Source organism: Heliconius melpomene, chromosome 19, assembly GCF_056956725.1.
Source record: "Heliconius melpomene rosina isolate 202511_hmr_F chromosome 19, ASM5695672v1, whole genome shotgun sequence".
In the NCBI taxonomy this organism is placed as follows: domain Eukaryota; kingdom Metazoa; phylum Arthropoda; class Insecta; order Lepidoptera; family Nymphalidae; genus Heliconius; species Heliconius melpomene.
Genome location: NC_140407.1, coordinates 1,479,900 through 1,502,311, shown reverse-complemented (window position 1 = coordinate 1,502,311; position 22,412 = coordinate 1,479,900). Strand labels below are relative to the sequence as shown.

Below are 22,412 nucleotides of genomic sequence, written 5' to 3'. Positions count from 1 at the left end.
AGAAGTCGCGGCAAGAAACTCAACACTAGCTCTTTTCAATGTCAATGATATAATTAATTTATAACATAAATTGGCAGCTATCCTACATGGAGGTGAAAACTTAACGAAATAAGCTTATATATATCCCTGTGAAACGCACACCTTTGAGGAGATCCAAATGATTTTACATGATTTATATTAATCTTCTAGATTCCTTGGTTAAGAAGCAATAAGATCAAAGGCAGCATTCTCTACATCATAATGACGTAGCTTAATATATTTAAGGCCAGTACTTATAAGTCGCTCTCAAGTATGAGATCCATCTTAGGATGTCGTCTAAATTCATAGATATATATTATATGAATGAAAACGACATCTCGATTTTTAAATCGAAGCTAAGTTAGCGCAATAATAAACAATATTTTATTCTGGCAATTTCACGTTAACTTTAAATATTTTTTATCTGTTCACCATAAACTAAAGACAATTAGACATAACTTTGAACAGCTTACTCTTAGCTTAGTCTGTGGTTAGAGTTTGACACATCATATTTGATTTCTCCGTATTATTAAATTCCATTGCGATTTGTGATTGTGCGCCTTAATTCATCAATTTACACCTTCAACGAATTAACCGGTGCTTCATGGCTTCAAAATAAAATACATTTACATAATCATCTCTTATATGATATAGAATTTCTTTAATAATTATACACATTGTTATTCAGTAACGATACTGAAGTGTATAACTTTTTTATTAATTTGTTTTGTGTGAAACTTAAATTTAACCACGATGACCGAAAGCTCTCCAGATGAACATAATAGTAAACGTAAGGATTTTATTTGCGGCGTAGTCGAAGGTAAGTTTATTTATATCGAACCTATCTTGTTCCATTACATACTATGTACTATACTCGTTATGCGGTTTATATATGTATATGTTAGTCTACAAGTGAATGACCTAAGATCTATTGCAGGCTTTTACGGTCGGCCGTGGACTACTGAGCAAAGGAAGGATCTTTTTCAGAAGTGAGTAACAGTTTTCAAGCAGAATTTTATACACATATATTTAAAACATTCTTATCAGAATATTATAAGAAAGTTCTAATATTCTTTAATTTAATATTAACGGTTGTAGTGAACTAGTAATATTGTAATTGAATTAAAATGTAATTTTAAAGATTATATAATATAGAATGTATATTTATTATTTTTTAGATTAAAAAAATGGGGTTTAGATATGTATGTCTATGCTCCAAAAGATGACTACAAGCACAGAGCATACTGGAGAGAATTGTATACTGTGGAGGAGGCTGAGCACTTAACATCTTTAATATCAGAAGCAAAATCTCATGGAGTTACATTTTGTTATGCCTTGTCACCAGGACTAGATATCACTTATAGTAGCCAAAAGGAAATTACAACATTGAAACGAAAATTAGAACAAGTATGTTTTGTATTTTTATAAAGTACATTATAATTCTGGTTCAAAGGTAAGAGATTGCTATCAGCAATAACACCGCCGCCTTTGCACACTCTAGATTTATTTTTCGATCATCCTTTATTTTCTTCTGTAAAATTTTTCTATCTATCTATTTATAATTCTATTAACACATTTGGCACCTCATTACTGATATATAGATGTTGCTTATTCGTTAGTGGGGATTGCATCAGTCATTTGGGTGACAAGATCTTTTTTTTTTTAATTATTCACATTTGCTTACTCTGGTAACAAGACAAAGCAAGACATTGAGCTAACTTAACTTACAAATGTCTCCAAAATTTGGTGGTACAAGGGGAACAGATTGTATTAACACTAGGTTCCCTCTGCTTACCTTGTTGTATATAGGAAAATGTATGTTGTAAAAAAAATCTACATTTATTTCCAGGTGTCACAATTTGGTTGTACATGCTTTGCATTGTTATTTGATGACATTGAACCCGAGATGAGTGAAGCTGATAAACAAATATTTCAAAGTTTTGCACATGCACAGGTATGATGTTGAAAGTTACAAATGTTTTATTTTGCATACAGCATATACTTTTATTAAATTAGCGAATTATTTTTACATTTTTAAATATAAATTATTATAAAAAAAAAAAAAAAGATACATTTAAAAATATAAAAAAAACCACTCTTCCGAGGGCGGGACAAGGGTCCAAGCCATCGGTGGCTAGGGCTCCAGAGAGAGGAACCTCCGCATAATGCGTGCCGTCTCAAGTAATACTGCCTTCTGTATCCGGTTCTTGATCCAACAGCTAAGCGATAGCCTCTTAAGGTGTTGGTCGAGGCTTTTCGCTATTAAACCGTTAACTGAAACCACTATCGGCACAATGATAGTCGCATTGACATCCCACATGGCGGTAATCTCATGGGCTAGGTCCAAATATTTAGATTGTTTTTCTTTTTCGGCCTTCACGAGATTTTCATCATGTGGGATAGTAACGTCAACAATCACTGCGCGGCGCGCCACTCGGTCTACTAGTACTATATCAGGTCTATTGGCAACAATATACCTGTCAGTAATAATAGACCGATCCCAGTAGAGCAAAGCACAGCTATTTTCAAGAACTGACATGGGATTGTACCTGTAGTAAGGCACCTCCAATTCTACAAGGCCATATTGAAGAGCAAGTTGCTGGTGTATTATCTTGGCTACTTGATTGTGTCTATGCAAATACTCACCATTAGCAAGATGAGAACAACCAGAGACAATATGTCTGAGGGACTCCCCAGGTCGATGACACGCCCGGCAGATGTCGATAGTGCCATCTTTCATAATATGTCTCTGGTAGTTCCGTGTCTTGATAACTTCGTCCATAATTGCACAGACAAAACCTTCAGTTTCTCCGAAAAGATCCCCGAACTGTAACCAAGATAATGATGAAACAGTATCCACGTCCTGGCCCACTAGGGCTCTATGGAATCTACCATGCAGCTCCTTGCTCTTCCATACAGCCATGCGATCAGAAGTAGTAAGTACTACAGGCCGACGCCAGTTCTCTTTGCCCAAGGAAAGAGGAGTAAGGCCTTTGTCAACTGTTACCACATCCTTGTGCATATCCACGTCAATCTTGAGAAAATATTCTCTAAGACTGCATACCTCGTGGTTATGGAGGTTCTTGACATTCAAAAAGCCACGACCTCCACACTTACGCGGGATATACAGTCTCATTACAGACGAACGCGGATGGTGCATTCGGTATGTCGTCAACAATTTACGTATTTGGCGATCTACGGAGTCTAACTCAGTCTGCGTCCATCTTACAATGCCAAAAGTATAGGCTAAAAGCGGCATAACCCAACCGTTGAAAGCACGCACCTTGTTGCCACCAGATAAAAGGCTGCCAAGCACTTTTTTCAGGCGACTAAAGAAACGCTCCTTCACCAATTGCTTTATGCTCCGCTCATCAATACCCAATGCTTCAGACATTCCAAGATATTTATAAGTCTCACCTTCGCCAAGAGTTCTGAAGGAAACAGAATCTGAAATGCAAATATTATCAGATCTTATCACACTCCCCCGCACTACATGCATGCTAGCACATTTATCGACGCCAAATTCCATTCTTATATCACTACTAAAAGTTTGAGTTACCTTTAGTAGCCGCATAAGATCAGAACGTTTTGACGCAAATAATTTCAGATCATCCATGTACAGCAAGTGAGATATGACCTTACCCCCCCGGCGAAGACGAAAGCCTAAACCTGAATCCTCTAACATAGTGCTAAGAGGATTCAGAGCTAGGCAAAACCATAAAGGACTCAGACTGTCACCCTGAAATATACCCCTCTTTATCCTTATCGGTTCAGACGTTGCAGGAATATCACACTCCCCTAGATGACGAAGGACAGTGACCCATTGTCCCATACAAGCCTCCAAAAATGATCTCAAAGTCATATCAATCTTATATAACTCCAAGACCTTCAAGAGCCAAGTATGTGGCACTGAATCATATGCCTTCTTATAGTCTATCCAAGCAGTAGTGAGATTTTTTCTGTTCCGTCTTACCTGTTGGCTTATAGTTGTGTCAATGAGAAGAAGTTCCTTTGTACCACGGCCACCAGCCTTACATCCATTCTGAGTCGGTGCCAAAATTTTGTTACGAACAATATGTCCTGTGATTTTTTTATTCAGAATAGATGTAAGGAGCTTATAGATCGTAGGTAAGCATGTTATTGGGCGATAGTTTTTAGGCTCCGTGGTACATCCGGATTTGTATGACAGGAATGTTACACCTGTTGTCAAAAATGTTGGTAACGTACCAGAATCAAGGGCATCCTGGAATTGTGTTGCGAAAACGGAATGTGAACTGCGAAACCACTTCAGCCAGAAATTATGCAACCCATCTAGCCCGGGACATTTCCAATTACTAGCATAACGAATAGCACACCACACGTCAATTTCGCTTATTTTTATTGATCTCATTGGTATAATATTTTCGCAATTTTAATTTTATTTTGCATTATTATTATTTTGGTGATGGTAAAATGTTTTAACATAATACGAAAGTAAACAAAAATAATTGTTGCGAAGATAATGCATCATTCAGTTTTGAATGTTTTCTTGCACTTGGAAAACAAACTTAATCTTATATATATAGGATTGGACATCCTTGCTCTATATGTAATACTAGCGGACGCGCGCAGCTTCGCTTGCGTATTTAAGGGTGAATTCTAATAACCCATGAAACATGTGTTCAATGAAATACTTTTAAGAGTCTAAATTTCAAATTTTATAAAAATCGGTGGGAATTTAAAGATTTTTCCATACAAACTTTCAACCCCTTATTTGCACCCTTAGGGGGTGAATTCTAGAAAACCATGAAACATATGTTCAATTAAATATTTTTAAGGGTCTAAATATAAAATTTTATAAAAAACGGTGGCGATTTAAGAATTTTCCCATACAAACTTTCAACCCCTTATTTGTACCCTTAGGGGGTGAATTCTAGAAAACCATGAAACATGTGTTTAATTATATACGTTGAATTTCAAATTTTATAAAAATTGGTGACAATTTAAAAAAAACCTATACAAACTTTCAACCCCTTATTTACACCCTTAGGGGGAGAATTCTAGAAAACGATGAAACACGTGTTCAATTAAATACTTTTAAAAATCTAAATTTCAAATTTTATAAAAATCGGTGCTGATTTAAATTTTTTTCCATACAAACTTTGAACCCCTATTTCACCTCTTTAGGGTTAAAATTTTTCAAAATCCCTTCTTAGTGGATGTCCAGATTACGAAAGTAAACTTTTGTCCAAATTTAACGTTTCTTTTAACGTTACGGCTGTGCGTGCGTCTTACCTCAGTCAGTGAGGACAAGTCCTTTTATATATATAGATAATTGAGAAAATTGGCTCATGTTTTATTAATTTATAATTTTTCTCCAGGTATCTGTAACAAATGAAATTCATCAACATCTAGGTTGTCCTAGATTTTTACTTTGTCCCACCCAGTATTGTTCTACTCGAGCCGTACCAACTGTTAATAGTTCGGAGTACCTTAACACTTTGGGCACTAAACTGTCACAGGAAATTGATATTATGTGGACTGGTAAGAAAAAGAATACATTTAGTTATATTATTATTATTTAGGCCAGTTGTGGTGCAAGAGCACAAAGTGTGACTGTAAACGCGACTGATTGTGGGTTCGATTCCCACATTATTTAAATGTATATTTATATTTCTTTGCTCTGGTGTCGAGGCAAAGCGCGGTGTTTAGCTCCGCCACTCAACACACAGTGTCTCCACAATTCGGTGGAAAGTGGGGAACGGAGTGTCCTATTGTAAATAGGTTCCCTTTGCCTACCCTGCTGTGTGCGGGATACAGCATGAAGCTGAAAATAAAAAAATTGCAATGCCATACATACTCTATATACAGGTCATTCAAAAAATGTTCACTCAAGTCTCACTTAAGCTTTTTGTTTGCATTTGAACATGTTAATAACCCCCAAGGCCGCCATTATCAGATGCACGCCATAGATTTTTCCATCGATATTAGCAATGAGTCACAGTGGTTTGTGCCGTTACTATGTGTTATTACACTAACGTTAATTAGATTTTTAAAGTGCGTTGTCCTTTGTTGCAAAGTTCTGTTATAGTGTGAGTTTAAATCCCATTTAGTATTTTTTTAATTAAAATAGTCTTTAAATTGGTGGGCTCTCTCCTACTATAGCTGATCCTTCTTTTAAATGTTTATGTCATTATACTTATATGTAATAATTTGTATTGCCTTGTCTGTTAAATTAATGTAAAATAATGTTTTTAGCGCGATGATATTAATAATAATCATCAAAAAAATTTATGCCATTGTGGCTCTGCACCACAGAATCTGTCAGCAAACACGCTGTTCGATTCCGACTCGGGGGAATGAATTAGATTTACATACTCCTAGCGAGCGTTAGTTACACGCTAATTGTGAGGCACAAAGTGTCCTCACACTGTTCTCCCCATCTTCTATTATATGCAAGATAAAAAGTGAAGCTATAAAAATATTATGTTCCAGGTCCAAAAGTAATATCAAAAATATTAACAGCAGAGTGTATAGAAGAAATAACTCAAGTGCTTCGACGACCACCTGTCATATGGGATAATTTACATGCGAATGATTATGACCAGAAAAGAATATTTTTGGGTAACATAATAAAACTAATTATGTATTATATAATTTTTATTTTATTTTAACGAATTGTAGAATGCAACTTTGTTGGTGTAGACTGTGTTTTGATGTCGAACGTAAAATCCCATCTTTTTTAAAGTTATTCATCTAAGGATAGATAAATATTTTTAAGGTAACATATTCCGTTTTCCCTTTGAATTGTATTGAAGTGTAGGGGCACTTCTCGGGGGAATGTTCATTCCAAATTTAATCAGTTTTTGCTGATAGTTTTAATTGAGTCAGTCAGTCACTAAATTCATAATGGAATAATCTATTTAAGAAATTTATATACATAGTAAAAATGTACCTTATGTGGAATTTTTATTATTTTCTAATTCTAACTGTAATGATAATAAAACTCCTTAAACAATTTTACCCACTACCTACTAAAAAATTGCATTTCTTATTATTCCTCCTAGGTCCATATTGCGGTCGTTCTCCCGAGCTCATTCCCCTTCTGCGCGGAGTGCTCTCGAACCCCAACTGCGAGTACAACGCCAACATGATAGCCATATGGACGTTAGCGCACTGGGCGCGGTGCAGCTTGGACGCGCCAGCACATAGTAAGTTAAATATATTTTGTTATATGGAAAAGACAAGGCAAAATCACGAACACGACAATCAGAATATGTTTCACGCTGTATCCCGCTTATAGCAGGGTAGGCAGAGGAAATCAAGTGTTAAGACACTGTTCTATTCCCTACACATTCTTTTCTATACAATTTTCATTCAAAATTCCATGATTGTGTGTTGGGTAGCGTAACTGAGTGCCGCGCTTTGTCTTGTTACCAGATCGAAGAAATGAAAGTAATTTGTTCCCTCCTAGTGGTGTTGTGGCATAATAAAAGATTTTTTTTACAGTGGAAGCAGTATCGTGGGACATAAAGCTGGAACGGGAAGGTGAGCAAGGCGTGTGTGAAGATGAAGTGCCTCTAACACTTGGCAAGCATGTGTACCATCATCGGCAGGCTCTTAGGTAGTAAAATGAAAATTATAATTTTGATATTTTTTAAAAGTGTTAATAATAAAATACTAAAGGAAAGAAAATATTAAATAATATGTATATGGAGGGACTTAAACCGGCACCACTCGTTTGCCATCCCCGCGCTCTAGTCAAAAAAACTAACAAGATATTTCGAAATTCATCATATACTGTGATGAAATAATTTTTTGATTTGATTTGATGAGAATAAATATTTTTTTGATTTAATACGTAATTTCTTTCCAGGCAAGCAATCATTGAATGGCTGCCTGAGTTCTCGATACCTAAAATGGCGCAAGGACCTGTGATTAAACCACAAGGTCCTATTGCTGGTAAGCTCTTTAATATTTTATTTAAAAAATGTAAGAGATATTTATTTTATAAATATTATCACCTGATTTTTGCGTTAAAGATAACTTGTCCAGTGGAAAGCTGTTATTCGTTCGAAAAATTTTTATTATAGCAAGTTATGCAAAAGTTAACCTACTCTGTTTACCTTTTTCTGCCCAATTTTAAAAACTTGTGCCTAGTGTCGGGTCTCAATGTCGCGCTTTCTCTGCTAGAGAGAGGAAATGAACATAATCTCGAAACAATCCACAGCTGGCGTTTAAAGTCGGTCGTTGTGATAATACACCACAACAGCCTCAAATTAGCTTATAAATAAATAAATCACGCTTTTTATTATTTGTTTCAACTGTGAAAACATACTTAATTTTTAAGGAAAAATTGTTTCTTAACATAAATTGTAGCCTATCATAGGCTACCTATCATTCTGATAAATTATCGTAAAATTTTATCTAAAATGGAACAAGCATCGATCCATTTTCATAAACTTTCAAATTTATAATACTATAATAAGATAAATATTATTCTTAATATACATTTTACTATATCGTTTCTAGTACCACCAGTACCAATAATCCCGATCCTGCCATCAGTGAACACGTGTATGACGCTGACGGGCACCACCACCACCACCACCACGGCGGAGTTAGCCACCATCCCCACCATCCCTGCCATCCCCACCATCCCTACTGTTAACGCGAGCCAGCTACAAGCTCTCGCCGATATATGCGCGCCTGGTGGGCCGCCGCTGTCTGCTGGGGTGAGTGTCGATGCTACTATCTCTACCAATATCACCATTACTAAAAATAATATATTTATATAAGTTATACAATAAACGATTCATTATTAAGTTGTAAACGAATATATTTATAATTGCTCATATATTTATCAGGTGTCCTCAATAGAATCATTCAACCCAGTATCAAATCCCGTCATGAATTCCCTAGTGTCACCGACAAAAGTAATATTAAACGAATCGATACCGAATCCGATTATACCAATCGCGAGTTCCAACATGTCACTACCATCTGAAATACCGGTATCGACATTACCCGTCCCCATTATGGGATTGAAAACAATCGATCCGGATAACATCGACAAAATAGAGACGGACCACACTATGTCGGATAAAATCGATATTAACGAGTCGGTATCGAATGATAGTGTGTTGGAATCGGCTAGCTTTATTGAGGAAATGAAGAAAGATGAGGAGGATACGATTATTGTTGATGATGTGGAACCGGTGGTGGAACAGCAGCAGAACGGTGATATGAGTGTGGGAGGTAAGTGATTGATAAAACATATGTTTTTTTTCGAGTAGATAAGGCTAGTTTAATATTTAATTTAATTATCTTTTTTAAATAGGAGAATATGGATAGATAACTATTAAGTTACTTTTCCAAAATGATGCAGACCTTATAGTTAAAGTAGCAGATGAAAAATAGACAAATATAGCTAATAATTTAGAAAATGTTGACAAAAGGATCTTCTACATAATTATATATAGTTATTAGATAAAAAATATATATTTCCAGATACACCACAAACACTAAGTCCAAGTCGACCTCACCCGGAACCCCTCGACGTGGACCCGCCTTCCGCCTCCGCAACGGACTCAGATGTCGTCATGAACGATCAGCTCAGTGAGGTAGGTTCGATTCCGCACACAATAAAATTAAGAATTTTCGTTTTATTCTGTGACAGCAAAAAAATGGCAACTGAATAGATAGCCTTATACATATTTTACTAAAATTAACTTCACTAGAAAGAGTAAATATGTGCTTGCAAAGTATTGTGCAACTATTATAATTCTGTATTTTATATTTTATATAGGATTTTTTTAAATATTTTGACTTAATTAGTACTATCTTATCACAATGTTTCACCTTATACCCTGATTTAACACTTTATAAATTTAAAATCTGTAAAAGTGTTAAATCATGTTAATATTAATTTCTATTTGGACAGTCGTGGTGTAAGGGCACAATCGTGCGATTATGACCGCGATAGGTTGTGGGTTCGATTTCCACTCGAGGAAAATAGGCGCGGAGCTTGACTTGAGAGTTCCGCCACTCAACGCAATACCTTCAGAATTCGGCAGATAGTAAGGAACGGAATTGTCTTAGTGGGAACATAGTATCTTATATTTTAAGATACTACCTTCCCAGTGAGACCCAGTTCAGTCCAGGTTCTCTCTGCCTTCCCTGGGATATGCGGGATACAGCGTGAATCTAAAAAATATAAATATTTCGTCCCGAAAAAAATATAATCGTGGCTGTCTCTCTCACTACACTATTTATATATATTTTTATGCAAATATTTTAAATATAACTATTAAACTAAATTGAAGAAAATAATGACTTAGATCTACTTTCATGCAGCCACCATAATACCATAAATGGATATTTGATAAATGATAAAAATCGCCAGTCAGCCAGGCCTGTTGTGGCGCAGGGGCACAAAGTGTGACTGTGAACTTACTGGTTGTGGATTCAATCCCCACTCGACTTTATTTGAAAATTTCATTTCCATTTCTTCGCCCTGGTGTCAGTGTCACAAAGTGGGAAACGGAGTGTCTTCACACTAGATTCTTCCCTTTCCTACCCTACCATATGCGGGATACAGCGTGAAGCTGATTTATTTATTTAATTAAAAATACTGTCCATCCACAGAATGGGTCTATGCAAGTAGAACCAAGCAACAGTCCTATGAGTGGTGACATGATGGTTGAAACTAGTGAAACCGTTGAAGTTGCTGATGAGTGAGTACTTTATTCAAATATTATAATATTCTTGGTCTTATTTATTATAGATAGAGAGATAGATAAATAAAATTCTTTATTGCTTACACAAACTATATTTACGTTATTGATCTCCTACAGGTAACCTTGGGCGTAAACATTTGTTATTATATTTGTATTTTGTCTATATAGATTTATATATTATACTAAAAGTTAAAATTTAATTTGAATTAACATGATTAAGTTTTTTGAATAAAAGGTATAACATAAAAGTTCTAATGTGTAATGCATATATGTAAATATTTTTTATTTATTTTATTTTTCTCGTAATATTTAAAATGTGCTTAAAATATTTAAAAAAGTTTCTTTTTTCTTTTATTTAATTTTATTTCATATTTATAATATTTACAATGTTTTGTTCTCCAGAGCTCTTGAAGCAATAGAAATAAACACGTTAACGGAGGACGATCTCCTTCTCCTATGTGATCTCTTCTATCTCCCCTTCGAGCATGGCTCCCGAGGTCTTAGAATGTTACATGACTTCCACTGGCTTTACACACATGCCGCTAGTATATTACCAAGGGGAAATAAACCTGAGGTTAGTATATTTATATACTACATGTATTATATGTGTCTAAAGCGCGGCGTTTTGCCACTCAATACGCAATGTCTCGGATATTTGCTTTTCCTCTACACCAGAGCGAAGCAAAATGAAAATATTAATTTAAATAAATATTTAATTTGCTCGAGTGGGGATCGAACCCACAACCTGTCACGTTTACAGTCATACTTAGTGCCTCTGCGGCACAACTGGCCTCAATTGGATTGGATGAGTTGGAGATTTCTATTAAAAATTCATGTATCAGACGATTTAAAGTGGAGTGGGGAATGGAGGGTCACAACACTCCTAAGGTTCCCTCCCTGCTGTGTGTGGAATACAGCGTTAAGCTGATTTAATTTTAATTTGATTGCTAGACGAGTGAATGGCGCCGTCGTCTACGTCGTTTCTCCTGGTGGTCGTCTCGAGTTCGTCGTTTATCGCGCCGCGTGGCCGCCGCCGCCAACAGGGAACTGTATACTGAATTACGACCGTATTTGTGGGACTTGTGTTCTGTTTTGGCTTTGTTGCAGGCGTTTTTGAGATGGCTTGGTGAGTTGATTTCGATTTTAATTTATGTATATTTTGTATTTATATTTCCGAGACTGAAAGGGTTTGTGGGTTCATATGCCTGGATATGAAATATTTTTATTTCTGTGCTCTGGTAACAATGTAAAGCGCGGCTTTGAGTTCCACCACTCAACATGCAATGCCTCAAGAATACAGTGGAAAGTGGGGAACGAAAATACTTAAATGGACACAGAGCTTCATAAAACTTTGATTTTGGGGTATGCAAATCATACCGTAAATTAAGCACAAGCATACATAAGGCGCTTAACTAATTGAATGTTTTATTTTTTGCAGAACTTGGTAAATTTCCTCCAAACATAGCAACAAATACTCAAGGCAGTTATACATGTAAGTTTTTATGAATTAATAGATTTTTTAATTAGTAAAGATACTAGTATAATGGTTACGATCCCAATTTGGGGGCATTATAATATATACATTATTTTCCTTATCCGTTCTGGTACTAAGAATGGTTCGTGTGCGAAAAACGCGAAATTTCCTCTGCCGCACAATGCGTGCGCCTACCATATGCAGGATGGAACGTAAAGTCATAAATAAAGAAATAGTTCTAATATTTCTTTATATGGTTCCCGTATCCAGGGTTTTCCAAGGGCTGGCGCGAGGCGTTCGAGAGCGGTGCGCAGGAGCCCTGGGTGTTCCGCGGCGGACTAGCGGCTGACCTGCGGCGTCTGCTGCCCGTTGAGTGCGCCGGGTACACGCCCGCCCTACCGCTCGCCGCGCCCCACCTCCCCCTGCCCGTGCGCCCCTACACGCCCGCTGACGAGATCGCCGTGAGTATACGCGCCTGTCCCCGCACGTGGCCCGCCGTGCAACCCAACTCTGCTATGTCTCCTCCACCTCCCTCCCCTCCCCCTGCCCTCAAACGTATACGTCGTGTTGATGATGACGTGACTTTCTGTCCCCCTTCTTTCTTCTCAGAAATGCAGCCCCACAAACAATCACAATCGATAAATGCAAGTAACCTCCTCTTCTTCTTGTCTTGGCTGTTTACGTTGTTGATGAAGTCTACTACTTGTAGACCTCATCAACATCAAGACTGTTCTCTCTAGACATGGATGTAGGAGGAGAGATGCATTGTATTATAGTGGGAAATATCTGAAATGTTATTTTTCTTTTCATTTAAAGCACGAAATAGTGTTAAAATAAACTATCTGTGCCTTAGTCTTACTCCTTACTCTTACTAAATTTCAATGCTTTGTAAATATACTCTTAGTATAAATATTTTTTAGGAATAAAGATTTATTAAATATTTCGTTTGTATAGGTTTGCTCGATATGTCACAGAACGTGTCGTGACGGCTCTGACTGCAGCGACCTGTTCCCTAGTGACCTACAAACTTTACCAGCCGATAGGTAATTAGCTTTATTAACGTTTATTACATACTTTTGGGTATTTTCTTTTCGATTGGAGGACTAAAAAGGATTGTAAGTAAAATACATTTTGAGGGAATATTTATATACATTTATCACGTAAATATTGTTATATAGTTTGATTAGATAAAGCGCTGCGCACAATATCGTTATTTATAATATATAGTAATTTCCCTGTCTAAGCAGAATAATGAAGAAATTTTTTAAATATCATGAAAAATCTCAATAGAAATCTATGAACAGGAATTTCAACTAAAATATTTTAATTATATACCTCCTATAGCCAGACCTCAAATTACAAAAAACGTACAACCTGAATAATCCAATAATTATTAATGATAACTGAATTAATGCTGTCATGGCGCAAAGATACAGCGTCTGATTATAAACACGTAGATTGTTGGTTCTATTCCCATAATTCATTTCCTCGTTCAGGTTACAAGACAAAAACGCGACTTTGAGTTTTGCCACTCAACACGCAAACTGCTTCAGAATGTCATAACACTAGGTTCCCAGGTTCCTATGTGTGGGAAACAGCGTGAACCTATAAAAACATTTAATTATATCCACAGATTAGTAGCGCCATTCCTAACACTAACACCGGAGCTGTGCATGGTCATAGAGGATGACGTTTGCGTTGAAGAATATTCAGAAGATGGCGACGATCCTGATGGCGAAAGACCTGTTAGGGTCAATGGTGATTACGTTTTTATATTTATTATTGAAAAGATTATGTTAGCAATTTTTTCGAGAGAATATATTTATAATCATAAGGATATTATTTTAGAATAGAATGTGTAAAATTTACATTTTTAACAATTTTATTAGCTGATAAAATTTCAGAGACCGTTGAGCCATAGCATCACAATATCTGATTGTAAACGCGACATTTGTGAGCTCGGTGAGCACTTGGAGAATGAACTATTTTTATCCACACTCCAACATTGAGTGCCACTCAGCACACTACGTCTCGGAAATTAGGCGGTGTGTAGGGGACGAAAGGTCTTACAACGAGGTTCCCTCTGTCAACCCTGCTATATATGGGATAAAGAGCAAAGTAAATTAAAAATAAAATATAAACATAGCAGGATCTAAATTAACTTATGCATTGTTAACAGGAGTGAAACCAGAAATAGTAGGTTACGCGTGTGCAGCGCTTAACAGCAAGGAATTTTACAAGAAGCAAGAAATTGCGTGGATACCAGAAATGTGCGTGAAGTATCCTTTAGAACTACTGGAGAGAGATGACTTGAGTCAAGCTGCAAAGGTACTTATAATAGTGGCAATTAATTTTTTTACGGATCCTTTATGTTAAAACTACACACTATACACGCGTGGAACGTATCTTTTTAGGATCTCAGTACCTCAAAAGGGAAAAACGTAACCTGTATTATAATGGAGAAGAATTTATCAGCTTCATAATGTATCAATGCGCACAGCAGGGTAGGCGAAGGGGACCTAGTGTTAAGACACTCCATTCTCCACTTTCTGCTGAATTCTGGAGGCATTGCGTGTTGACTGGCAGAAATGAACGCCGCGCTTTGCCTCGACACAAGAGTGAAGAAATAGAAACGTTTATATTTCTTTCGCTTCCTCACTTCGTGTTACAGTCACACCTTTGTGCCGATGCGCCACAACGGCCTCGGAGATTAAATTAAATATTATTTTTCTTCAGTCTTCTTAAAACATCTTCAATTTTATTCTGAAATATTTCATAATTACCTCACGGTAGTCAGTACATACATCTAATATGTCTAATATGTATTATTAAAAAGTATGTAGTTAATAGCACTTTTCTGACTATTAATTATTTTCCTTCTTCACAAATGTCACTTAAGGGCGAACTGCACTTCACATGTAAATTGTTCCCACAGGAGAGTATCCGGCACTTCCACACGTTCAGTTCGTCGGAGCGCGCGCCCGAGAGCGTGGTTCGCGCGCACCCTGCGCTGCTCACGTGCTGCGTCCTGCCCGCGCGTGCCGACCCACCCACGCTGCTCACCGCGCTGCTGGCGGCGCTGCGGGCGCATGGTCTGTCCGACAATTAAAATATTCTTGCGATATGAGAATTCAACGCACAATTATTGCACTTACAATGCCTTTATGCAGTACAAAAACTGAAATTCTTTTTGGATAAAGAAAATAGTTAAAAAGAAGGGGCATCTGATTATAAATAATTCGTCCTTTGTTGTGATCTAGCTCTGGTCTGACAAAACACGATGTTGAATTCAGCCGTTCAACACGTAACATCTCAAATGGAGAACACTCTTGATCAATCTTGACACTAAGTTCCGTCAACCTACCCCATTCCTCAAACTACTTTAACATTAAGATATTTAATTCAACAGGTGTAACCGGAGTGCACGCCTGTATAAACGCGACGGACCACTATCTACAACAGTTCTACAGTAAACTAGGTTTCGTTGAAGTAAGCCGCAGTGGGAGTCGCGTGTTCCTAGCCCGCGCCTTTTAGAGACAACACCCTCTCCCTTACAGCCACGGAGAAGAAATATGATGATTTGTCATAGTTACATAAGTTAAGCCCGTTTTTGCTAATACCTTTCCGAACAAGAACATTGGGGAGGAGAAAGCGATGATGATCATTATTTGTCCTATATATTTTACTATTATTGATTATCATCATCATCGCCAAATCCTCTCTTTCATGGAAGACACACTCTCCATTTTGCTAATGACACTCATCTTTACCTATACTCGCGATCTAGAAAATTAGTGAGAATATACCTGTTTTAAAGCTACCATACAATTTTTAGTTCCCTTTCATCTAAAAATGTAACAGATAATGTAATTTATTAAAAAAACAAGCAATTTAAAATAAATAAAATTAAACAATAATATAAGTATCGCTTTTTTAAATATTGTTTGGTACGGGCATCGAATCTATAATGCACTGCCATTGAAATATAGACAGGAGGTCAAATCATTCACACACACAATACAAATCATTCATTTTATAAAACCTACCCCATTTATTTCATTTATTCATTTATATTATAAAGTCAAAAGTTATAATAAAATTATTTATGTTTCACATACAACACATTCAAATAGCATTATTACTATAATGACTAAATAATTAATATTAATAATCTGTCCTTTACATTGTAAATATAAAGGTTAAAGTTATAATAAAATAATTTATGGATTATCGAATGCTTTATTTTCGATATATTATTATAAAATAGTCATATTACATAAATAAAAACATGTTAATGCCTTCCATTTAAAAAAGGTCAATTGGCAATCTTAAATGGAACTCAAAATTTGTATTAGGTACTTTGATTTGCTCAAAACAGGTTTTAAAAATTAAATTGTTATTTTATAATGATTTTCTACAAAATGCAAATTGTGAACTCACCAAAAGGGTGCGAAATATTAATTTTATTAAGATAATAATAAAATCAATCTTCACCATGTTGTACATAAATGTTAATAATTTTAATAATAATACTTTATTGCACGTAAAATCTTTTAAATCATTAAAATATCATAATGACAACTATTAAGATACGAAATTAATAAAACTCACTTTAACTTTGTATCCCACATATAGGGATGGTAGGCAGAGAGAAGCTAGTTTTAACACACTCTGTTCCCGACTTAGCACTTAATTTACTAGATATTGTGTGTTGAGTGGCGGAAATTAACCCCGCGCTTTATCTTGCTACTAGAGCGAAGCAATGAATATAACTTATTCCCCCGAGTAAGAAACGAACCTACAACCGTCGTATTACACTTACACGCTATTGTTTTTTAGGGGGCCGTTACAACACTACGGTCGTATTTAGTATTAAGATACAGTAGACTATTATTAGAAAAGTTGGATAGGTGCAAAAAATGTGAAGTTACTTTTAATTTAAAAAAGGTGATGTAAAATATAATGTTTAAATTTATTAAATATTTTTTCATGTAAATAGTTGAATTATAGAATTTTATCCATTTGACATACATTATTGTAAAAAGTCTTAACTACCCTGTAAGTATGTAAGTTTTAATAATTTGCTATATTTATTCAGTGTATTATTTTTAATATTTCATTTCTTATATTTTTTTCCAACGTAATTATCTTATACAAGCATATAATTTGCGGACATGATTATTAAAATAATAATAGTTTTATTTTGGTTTAATTGCCGTTATTAGCCTTTATTAAATTGAATAGAAAATTGCAATAAAACAATTTTAGTAAATAATAATATTTATTTCTTAAGCAAAATATTATTATTTAATTTTCTTATTATAAGTGCGATAAAAAAAATTATTGCAATTTTCTATTTGACTGTACTCTATATACTCTAATCTATTGTGTATTATATTAATAACCAAAATAACAAACTAGTAGTCAATTTATTTTGTTAATATAAAAAATTGCATGTATATTTTATAATTTTTCTACCTTCACGCTGTATTCCATATGCAGCAGAATAAGCGGGAGGGGAACCCAATGTTAAGGCACTCCGGCCCTCTCGTACTTATATAATAAAAAATATACAGGGTGGAATTGTCAGCGCCACTTTAAATGAAACCACAGTTTTAACTACTCTATAAAAGCCTAATATAATTCGGAAAAAAAATAATTCTCAAAAATGAAAAAGTTTTTATTCAAACAAAATAAATAATAAAATTATCGTTTTAAAATAAAACGCCGTTTGTAAAGTATAACATAGGCACGCACACACTTACCTGTCAAAGCGGCAACGTCGCATACGTATGTGTGCGTCACACGAAATACAGGTATGGATAGAAATCGTGAAAGGAAAAAAAAATCCTACGTCCAAACCGTTGAGGTACCTTGATTATTTTTTTTAATTCTGGGTTTGAAATATTTTACCCTATATGCAGTTTCAGTTAAAGAAGCGCTGCCTCTTCCACCCTCTATATCAGTCTAAATATATATAGCTATGTGGAATGAATGAATGAACGATTCGGACAACTGAGCCTAGTCAAGGACAAGTTAAGACTGAGTAAGAATTGACGTTTGACTGAACATTTTTACGCGTGTTTTTGGAATGATACTGTAACATGTTGGTATTGAAATGTGCTAAATATATAAACATAATAGTAAATTACCTTTTAGAAGTAACTCAAGAAAGATAAGGAATGCGATATCTTCCATTTGGTATAAAATAAATTTTGTATCAGGCATGTGATCTATTAAGTGTAAAAAGATGTTTAATGAATGAAAAAATGAATAATTAAAATTTGTATTCCTAAAATATATTACGTCTGTGTATAATATGGAAAATTTGAAGAGTCAATGGTTATCTTAAGTAAACAAAATTTATTAGAATAATCAGATACACATATTTTTTTCAGAATGTTTCATTATTAATTTCAAGTAACAATAAAAATTGATGATTTTAGTATCCAACAGTTATAAATTTTGTTGAATAATTAATTAATTAATTCCAATTGTCAATAACGTAATATACATAGTGTTTGTGATAATACTTTATTTTCTGCTTTTTTAAAATATTGTGTTAAAAATCTATTAAATATTATAATTATATAATTTAAATGTGTGAGGAACTTGAATAAAATCATGTTAATTTCTTTTGAGTACGTATTTTTGTAGTTAATTTGTAGAAAAATACCTATTTTGTTCAACAATTTCTAAGTCTAGATAAGAGATAGGCTTAAACCGCTTGTAACACTTTGTATTTATGCCGTAGCATTCCAAGATTTATAAAATAATTAAAAAATAAATAAGCAATATCTAATAATATTGGTAATTTGATTTACAGAGATACTTTTTTGGTTTGACAAGAATATAAAAAAGAAAAGTATAAAAATATTTACCTAAATAAGTTTTTTTTTATTTCGATAAACATATTGTGTAATCTGTACAATAGTTTTTTTGCAAAAAAATGTGTATAATTTTGTTTTATTTGCTATAACAATATTCTGTAACTGTCGTTCTGTTGTTTTAAGCAATACTATTTTGGAAATAAAAAGTATATTTGGAAAAATTCCATTATTTTTTTTGTAATTTAATTAATCAACAGCTTCACACTGAATTCTCGAAAAATAAAAAAATATTTAAAAAAATAAAAACCCCCGGCTGCATAAAACTAAAAGGAAAATTAAACAAGCCCAATAGTTAATTAGGATTAACAGTCGGGACCTATAAGTAATTCTTCAATCAATAAAATCTTTACCAGGTACCCCGCATAATTTAAAGAGGTCCTGACTTTAATACTTCGATTGGTCAGATTGGGTATATACAGGGTGTTTTTGTCAGCACCATTTTAAATGAAACCACAGTTTTAACTACTCTTTAAAAGCCTGATATAATTCGGAAAACAAGCAACATTTTTTTTTTAATGAAGAAGTGATTTTTTCAAACAAAATAAATAATAAAATTATCGCTGTAAAATAAAACGCCATTTGCCAAGAACAACACACGCAGACATACTTAAACCTTTGAAAGGGAAACCGCCGCACACGCCTCATTCCGAAATGAAGTCGTAGGTATTGGCAGCACAGTTCAAAGTTGTTTAGCCTTTAGTAGTATTTTCGTAGTAGTATTTACGTTATTAGTATGCGTAACTGCGTCACACGACATATAGGTATGGATAAACTTCGTGAAATGAAAAAAAATCCTACGTCCAAACTGTTCAGGTATCTTGATTAATTTCTTTAGGTATGGGTTTAAAATATTTTACCCTATATGCCCGTCAAAGGAGCGCTGACGCTTTCACTCTGTATATATTGTTGTTAATAACATTTATTATTTCCAATAATTTAATTAGAAATCTTTCCAAAAAACGCATATGCATATACATATATATATATACATATATATTTCAATCTTCTGTCACAGATCTCGCATTCGTAGTTGATAGCTCCATTAGCTTCTGCTTAATTTCTGATATCTGTAAACAAATAAATACATAATGAAATGATAATGAATCATTCATCTGTAAAAAATGAATTTCCTATTCTTCAATCGAATTTTTTGGTAAGAAGGTCTATAATCTCCAAAGCATATTTAGAGACAATACGGATTCAAATCCCGCTTTTTATTTTAATTTTATACGAAATTTGAATATAACTATTTGTTTGTATTCGTGGTTTCACTAAAGTTAGCTGAAGATGTGCTGGTTTAATTTTATTTTCGATTATTTCCTATCCGAGTGAACGAGGTGCATTGTATGCAGTCCATAAAGCCTAATGTCATGTAAAATTTGAATTATTATTTTATTTTTTTTTTCAAAATCACCTTTTGTATTTCATCCAACAAAACTTTCTGCTCAGTCCTCGGCGACATAGTGTCCCTATTCAAATCGATTGCTTCTAAGTTTTCAAATAATTGTTTAATTTTCATGGCCAAATGAACATCAGTTTTACTTTTCCTTGGCAATGTTGGTTTGGATTTCCTAAATAATTTCCTTTTATATTTATCCGGTAAGTCCTTTTCGATGTCTTCTCTTGATAAAAGTGTCATATATTCGGGGTTAGTGTCATAGGGATAGGTTTTGGGTATCAATTTGTAGGTATCGTTATCAAATGATAGTGTTAATTGTCTGTTTTTATATTCCTTTTGCCAGTTGCGAAGGAATTCGATGTTTCTGAAGAATAGAATGGTTTTTTAATTATTGTATTTATGATCTTAAAACACACTAGTAGTTATGTTCTAAAAACAACAAGTACAAAATTTTGAGGTAGCTACGGCGCTAAATCATACGTTACGAAATAGGAATATATATATACCTACTGGTAAAAAAATAAAGAATTGAAACTAAGGCAAAGTTCAGATGAACGCGCTGTGACGCACGCTCAAGAGCGATACAGCCGTTTTGATGACGGAGAATTAGTACAAAGACCGTGCGCGCGGTCATGTAGGTACAGAACATTGATTTGTTAGAATCTTAAACTACGCGCTGAACGTACCGCGCTTCGTCGCACGTTCATCTGAACTTAGGCTAATATATACCTTCTGCCTTGCAAGATTTTTTCTCTTTTTTCAAAAAGATCTCTTTGTTTCTTTAGAGCCATTTCCTTGAAGAAATTTTGTTTCATTTTCTGATCTTGTACTCTTTTTGGACAAGCTGACAGAGGTTTTAGATATTTCGCGCTTTGACTGTACGGTGGAAGGATTTTTGTTCTACTTTTTGGTAATTTCGGACATTTTCCCTTTATTTTGGCGTAGTGTTCTTCATCGTCATCATCATATGTATCTTTTTCATTAAATTGCACTGATAATTTTTGATGTAATTTAGCGCCATCTATTACAGAATTATAACTTCTACCTTCTTGTAAGAACTTTTGTAAACAATCGCCATTAACACTTGCTTTATCTGACACTGACAATACTGATCGAGATTCCTCAAATAATTCATCTATAAATTTATTATTAAGATATTCCAGTATCTGTGGAGTTCCTTCTTTTATAACTTCTCTAGGAGGACACATTATAGGGTTCCCACTTAATAATAATATTTTCAAAGTCGTTACAGTCCCTAACTCGTTTGGTAAAGATGTAATTTTGTTATTTTGTAAAAGTAAATGAGTGAGTGACCTGTGATTTTTAACAGATTTTGGAATTTCCAGTAATTCATTGTCTCTTAAGTCGAGCCATTTGAGGTTAGGAAAAGATGAAAAGAACTCATCAGGAAGTGATTTTAACTTATTATTTTGTAAATAAAACACCTGGAAAATAAAAAAAATTTAAGTTTCCAATTTAAAAGAAATACAAGGAATTGTTTAAACATTAAACTTACAGTACTTACACATAAATATCTATTGTTAATATCCGGCACAGATATTAATTCTTTCGACGAAAAGTTAAGAGTATTTTCTTCAACAAAATGATCTTGATCTTCGTATATACTTAATGGAATGGGATCTTCAATATATTCATCCATTATTAAGCAAAATTATATAATTGTTCACAAATGACTAAGAATATAATATAAGAGTAATGGACAACATTGTTACATCAATAAAATAAATTCAAAAAGCCCGCTAGCAATGCCATAGATAAAAAAATGTAGATTATAAGTCAACAACGTCTCTATAGTTTTATTTATTTTAACATAAGTACAGTACGGGAAAAATGTTTTTCACTATATTAGCTGTGGTGAAAAAAGATTTACTTTTTTCTTACCAGTAATTACA

At 34.4% G+C, this 22,412-nt stretch overlaps 2 protein-coding genes across 2 annotated transcripts; one reads left to right on the top strand and one right to left on the bottom strand.

Annotated features, from left to right (window-relative positions):
* Window positions 1-497: 497 nt before the first annotated feature.
* Oga (O-GlcNAcase) lies at window positions 498-19,266 on the top strand. The gene is made up of 22 exons (XM_085202590.1): window positions 498-838; window positions 956-1,007; window positions 1,197-1,425; window positions 1,868-1,972; window positions 5,379-5,541; window positions 6,493-6,621; window positions 7,065-7,208; window positions 7,507-7,621; window positions 7,874-7,959; window positions 8,530-8,732; window positions 8,865-9,255; window positions 9,508-9,620; window positions 10,645-10,733; window positions 11,139-11,310; window positions 11,688-11,862; window positions 12,175-12,228; window positions 12,481-12,671; window positions 13,165-13,253; window positions 13,844-13,968; window positions 14,390-14,538; window positions 15,146-15,302; window positions 15,620-19,266. Exons 1-22 carry the CDS (start codon window positions 772-774, stop codon window positions 15,742-15,744), a joined length of 3,123 nt encoding a protein of 1,040 aa, XP_085058716.1. The 5' UTR covers window positions 498-771; the 3' UTR covers window positions 15,745-19,266.
* LOC146528249 (uncharacterized) lies at window positions 16,430-22,376 on the bottom strand. Its single transcript, XM_085202591.1, has 4 exons — window positions 22,025-22,376; window positions 21,229-21,944; window positions 20,515-20,863; window positions 16,430-20,167 (listed from the first exon to the last, which is right to left on the bottom strand). The coding sequence occupies exons 1-4, from the start codon at window positions 22,157-22,159 to the stop codon at window positions 20,099-20,101; spliced, it is 1,269 nt and encodes a 422-aa protein (XP_085058717.1). The 5' UTR covers window positions 22,160-22,376; the 3' UTR covers window positions 16,430-20,098.
* Window positions 22,377-22,412: the final 36 nt, after the last annotated feature.